The sequence below is a fragment of the Nyctibius grandis genome, chromosome Z (assembly GCF_013368605.1).
Source record: "Nyctibius grandis isolate bNycGra1 chromosome Z, bNycGra1.pri, whole genome shotgun sequence".
Taxonomy (NCBI): Eukaryota; Metazoa; Chordata; class Aves; order Nyctibiiformes; family Nyctibiidae; genus Nyctibius; species Nyctibius grandis.
Window position 1 is genome coordinate 60,881,098 of NC_090695.1, and position 6,000 is coordinate 60,887,097.

At 37.0% G+C, this 6,000-nt stretch overlaps 1 protein-coding gene across 3 annotated transcripts in view; it reads left to right on the forward strand.

Annotated features, from left to right (window-relative positions):
• The window catches only part of RAD23B (RAD23 homolog B, nucleotide excision repair protein), a 44,303-nt gene extending 39,289 nt beyond the window's left edge, over positions 1–5,014 (forward strand). For all 3 annotated transcript variants that reach the window (XM_068423041.1, XM_068423044.1, XM_068423042.1), the window contains 3 exons: positions 711–838; positions 1,239–1,415; positions 3,262–5,014. In XM_068423041.1, coding sequence (XP_068279142.1) covers positions 711–838; positions 1,239–1,415; positions 3,262–3,375 — 419 coding nt within the window. In that variant the 3' untranslated portion in view covers positions 3,376–5,014. The remainder of the gene's footprint in view (positions 1–710; positions 839–1,238; positions 1,416–3,261) is intronic.
• The last annotated feature ends 986 nt before the right edge of the window (positions 5,015–6,000 follow it).

The window sequence follows — 6,000 nt, forward strand, 5'->3', positions numbered from 1 at the left end:
CCTAGAACTCCTCACTCAGCAGCGCAGCACATGGACAGAGTGGTCAGTGCCTGCTGAAGAGAATTCTGTCTTAAAGGGAAATACATACATGAAAGGAGCATAATCAAGGAGTAGGAAAGGTCTGTCGTAGGCTGTGGCAGAGATGGTGTTCACGACCTAAGCCTTGATAGAGGCCAGAGTGTTGAACATACAAGTAGTAGTGACAGGCACACATGACATCATCCATAAAGAGAGAATGGGAGGAATGGGATATTTCAGAGGCCGTTTGACAGTGCTGCATTCAAGGCAGTACCTAATGGTATAGGATATATGGGAAGGCAAGACTCAATTGAGGAAGACAGAACTGACCTATTGCAGAAGGTAGAGAACTCTGTTGTAGGCATAGAGACAAGACAGTAGGCTGAGTAGGTGTCTCTGAATGAGGTTACTCACAGATGAGACACAAAGAGAAAAGTGCTGGGGATCAAGGACAGAAGGCTGTTGGATCTTAAGAGAAGGCTGGGTGAAAAGAAAATGCATTGTTTAGTATAAAGAACTCCTGCTTACAGCTAGAGTGAGTTAGTGTGAGGAAGCAAGCTCTTCTGATCTTCAGTGAGGGCTGTATTGTCTGTTTTCATGTCCTGTTTCTATCTACAGTTATAGTGTAGGATGTATTTTATTAAGAGTCTTGGTAACTTTTTAAAAAATATGTTAATTTCATTGATTTCCAGGACATCCACTTGAGTTTTTACGAAATCAGCCTCAGTTCCAGCAGATGAGACAAATTATTCAGCAAAATCCTTCTCTGTTACCGGCATTGCTACAGCAAATTGGACGGGAAAACCCTCAACTACTGCAGGTGAATCTTAAAACAACAAAATAATGCTAGTAATTTTGATTCAGCTTTACAAGAAAGGTATATGTTGATGTTAACTGGCATGGTGTGTTAATAGCAGTTACAACATTCTATTGTTGGTTTTTCAGCAGTTGTTGCTGTACAGAACATATTTTCTATGACATTAGAAATGAGTCTGAGTTTATAAAAGGTGCAAAGGGCATCAGGAAGAAGGGTCACTGCAACTGAGCTGAAACATGAAATTGCATTTCTTATGGCTAGATTTAATAATTTTTCTCTATGCACTTTTTACACATTCTTTTGACAACTTAATTCACTAAAAATAAATACTTTTACTTGCCTGTTGGCAGGCTTAAACATGCTTTATTTCAATTTATTTCTTTTATTCTCCCATGCATCACAGCAAATAAGCCAACACCAGGAACATTTTATTCATATGTTGAATGAGCCAGTTCTAGAGTCCCGCCAAGGTTTAAGTGGCAGTGATGATGGTGCCAGCACTGGAGGAGTAGCAGAAGCTGGAAATGGTCATATGAACTACATTCAAGTAACACCTCAGGAAAAAGAAGCTATAGAAAGGGTGAGCCTTTCTTCTTTGAAATGTTGCTTGGCTGTTGCTGTAGGGTGTTGACGCTGGTTGCATGCTTAAAGCATGCCTTAACTTAAGCTTTGTTTATGCTCAGTAGTTCTGCATCACTTTTGATATTTCATATTTTGATAGTTCATAGCTGTTGTAGCCTTGTTTCAAATAACATTTCTTCTTGCTTTATAGCAGTTGAGGCTAAAATCTTTTGAATCTGTCTTAGAAAATGCAGAGCCTTTTATGTGATCAAAGGCCATCTGTAATAATTGATGATTGAATGGGTTTCCTTCAGGAATGGGAACTCAGGCAGTAATTCCTCTTGCAACAGCCTCAGACGGTACTGTTGTAGATCATGCTGTGATAGGTTTCCAGGTACAAAGGTGTGTCTGCATGAGCACTGTTTACAAAGTGCTTGGATAGTAAGAGCTCTCATAGTTAAGTAGATTAGTTGAAGTCGCTACTTAACCCAGTTATTTGTCTGTCCATGAGAATTAGTTAATTATAGCTTTCTAAAAATACAGGTAAACATGTCTATAAAAATATACTTGGGGCGGTATATTGCATTCATAAATGCTGCGTAACACTGACTAAGTGTGGATTTGCGTAGATGGCAATGCCTCTGAGATTTTTCTTAGAACAAATTGCAAAGACTTATGTCATATTGTGGTAGTGGTTTTGTGCATCAAAGACTGTTTTTCAATTGACAAAGCAAAAGGTTATGTAAGGATCATTAGAAAAGAACAATGTTAATATAGGTGTCAGTTCTCTAGATCTCAAGGAAATTGATAATAAAGTCAGTCTAATAAAACTGTCCATGTACTTCTGGAGAGATCATCCTCTCTAGTCTGCTGCATTTCCTTTTCAAACTATTTTATGCCTTAGAGCTTTACCTCTACATCCTGTTCCAACAGAGGGATCTGTATGCTTTTTTCCCTTTCCATGAAAGACGCACCTCAAAATTTAAGTGACTTAGTATTACAGCTGACACATTCATGCTGTTTATAAGCATGAAATTAAATCTTAGAATGGTTGATAAGGAATAATAGGACGTCATTTGTTGCAGAGATTTGATCTGCCCTATATGTAAACTGCCTTGCAGGTGCTGTGAGGATTTTAAGAAAATCCCCAAATGGTTGTATGTACTTGCCTTTGGCTAAAACAAAGATTGGTTTGCTGAATGTCTTTAAGTGCAGGCTAAACCAATTTCCCCTGGCACAGTAACAAGCTCTTCTCTAGTATTCTCATCCCCTGTTGTCATTGCGTCCCAGACATTAATTAGTTCCTTGGCTTCTGAAAAACAGATTGCTCTCAACTTACTTCCTGTGGCTGCAATGTGTAGTCAATTTTTTAAAAACTGAAAGTCCAGTTGGAACAATTGAAAGTATGACTTAATGTCATGTGTTGGGCTACTTACTAGTGATCACAGGCTACGAGCTTTTGCTCTAGGCAACTTTTGTTAAAAATCCTGAACTTCGTATAATTAATAGTTTAAAATGGGCATTGTTCCAAGTTTTTGTTCTGCAGCAGTACAATGCACCATTACTTCCCGACATTAGTGTGACCCAGGTCTGTTCTAGTGTCTTACTGGGGCAGTGAAAGAAAAGTGACTTGTTTTATGGTGCTTCATTAGACTCATTGAAATAACTTTTTCAAGTGAGAATTCTGTTTACTAAAGACACAGGCAACACCTTCTTATTCTTTGCTCACTAAAGGCTGTATTGAGCTAGACAGCAATGTTTGTTTCAAGAAGGCAGTAATTGCTTAAGTGGCATCTCAAAATACTAGGCATACAAAGAAGCTTAATATACAAAATGTACTTTCTAAATGTGTTTCTTTTCTTCAGTTAAAGGCATTAGGATTTCCTGAAGGACTTGTGATACAGGCATATTTTGCTTGTGAGAAGAATGAAAACTTGGCTGCCAACTTTCTTCTACAGCAGAACTTTGATGAAGATTGAGAGACAATTTTTTATTTCACACCTCACACCAGTGCATTACACTAACTTTGTTCACTGGATTGTCTGGGATATTTGAGCTTATATTCATAATGCTTGGTATATGGTATATGTGGAGGGGAGGAAAAGAGAATATAGGTAACAAAGCAAAGACAGCAGCAAGTATGTCTGCTTTAAATTAGCAGATCCAGAAAATCACACAGTGTAAAATAATATACAACCAAAAATCAGCTTCTGCAGATAATTAATTCCTTCTATAAACTGTAGGTTAACTTTTTCTAGATTTCCACTCTTAACTGTACTAGTTACAGAAATGTAGTGTAGTGCCCTTCTTCATGTTCCTTTCTACTTAGTATTCGTATTGGAAGTAGCCTGTGCTACCTAGATTCTACAGTCTGTATTTCATGGAAACACTGGATAGCAGCTTTGTGAAATCTAAAAGATCTGAGCAAATGTAAACATGAATGCCAAAATATGGGTAGTTATTTTGCTTTTTCAGATGTGTTAAAGTAGTGCAAGAAGCACAGTATTTTGTTTAATGCTGGATTAAAACAATGTTGGCTTTTTTTTCAAATGAAAATCCGTTTTAGTTAAAAGTGTCTTGGTCATTGAGAAACACCACCCCCTCCTTTGCCCCCCTCAAATGATCTGAGAAGCTGTAAACATACAGGTAAAATTATTATCCTGATTACATCATTTCTTTTTGGGAAAAATCATAGATATCTAACCTACTGTTCACTTCAATGTTATGTTCCAGTAAAAGTTTTGAAAGCAATAGATTGCATATTTGGTTTTGTTATATGCACTTTTATGAATTGAATATTCTTTTTCTGCCAGCAAACAAAATGCAAGCTTCTTCCTTGTCTGCTGCAATTTATCAAATCAAATTTCACCTCCCTACCTTTGTTGAACCAGCTTTTACAATACAGCTGTAAGCATCTGAAGATACTGGCATTCTGTTGTTCTTGAGTAGATTGTAATGATCAAGCTATTTCTTTTCAGTAAGGACCTTTTTGCATTTATTCGCTTTATGAGGAAGACAAGTTCATAACTTGAGATATCAAGCAAACAAGTTATTCCAACCCAAAAGAATATGCAGTCATACCAAGCTCTGGTTTTAGAGTTTGGAATCTTACTTCCTAGTACCTACTTGTCATTTATTTTGTTTGCTCATCATAAAATGTAACAATCTTCCTTTTAATATATGTTGACTTTTAGAGGCAATTTTGCCCATCATTGCAAAGCAAGCAATGAAAACAAATTCTGATTTCATCTAAAACTATTATGTACAACAGCTTGGGGATGTTTTGAGTTTTTACTGTTGTACTCCAACTACCTGGATTACAAATTTATCTCTACCGTAAACAAGAAAATATTATTAGTGGTACAGCACTGAGCTGTTGTACCACTAATGACATTAACGATTTAGTGGTACAACTAAAGAATGACTTTCTGCTTAGGCTGTGTATCAGTGGATTTATCTACTGCTTAAGCTCGAAGTACAAGGCAAGTGTCTGAGAAAAGAGAGCAAGAATGACTGAAACATTTGTATTTGTATTTTGTTTCTTCATTGCTTGGCCGTGGCCTGTAAAATAATCATCTGCACAAAATAGTGAAATGTATTAAAGCCTTTTACTGTTTCTTTTTGTCCTCAGACATCTGTGATGTTTTTTCAGATATTGTGTATTTTAATTATTCAGATTTTATTCTTCTAAAATTTCATAGGTGTATAATGTATAAGTAATCAGTAGCACAACCCAAATCTATCAGTAGGAGGTGTGATATTACTAACTAGAAAGTCTTTCATAATGCTTTCATTTTAGACAAGTTAGCACTAATACCCAAGTCAGCCAGTAGACCAGCTAAATAGGAGTCTCAGTGTATTTATGGACTGGAAGAGATGGGTTTTGATTTAACACTGTAGGCAAAAAGGGGCTATTTGTTATCTGTAAAAGGACCAGCTGCCAAGTACTTGAAAAATGCCAAACTTATACAAGGACTTACTGAATGTACTTTACTACATAGCTAATACCTAACTAAGACAAAAGCTTTTCATTTGTAGGACTCTTTTGTACTGATCAAACTGCAATCAGAAATAACCATTCCTTCTTCAGGAGGATGGAGAGTAAAGCAAGAATGTGTGTGGGTGTTTCAGTCTACTCCCTCCAATTTTGATTCTGAAATGTTTACTTATTATAAATGTATTTGAATTAAAGACTGTTTAGCTTGGTCTTTGTGAAAAAGCTAGCAGCTTTGGTCGTTTGTAACTTTGCATGCTGAGTGACTGAGGGTTGAAGCCTTACTAGTAATTCTGTTCCCATTTTTCAGGAGTGGAACAGTGTATGACTTCTGATGAACAACAGGTGTCTGACGTTCTATGCTAGCAAAAACTGTTATCTGTTCAATAGTAGAATACTTCTCAGGGAGAATCACGTATCTCTTTGTAGTTGCAGCCTAAAGGTAAGAATATGTAGAACTTGTATAGCGTTGAGAAGATAAGCGTGACCTCAGCAAGTTGTGTCAGTTGCCTGGTATGCTCTGCATCCTTTTCTACCAAGTACTACCAGGAATTGTCTGCACAGAGTGCTTTTCAACTTGTTTGCTGCAGATCTCTTAAGGGCCTGGGGA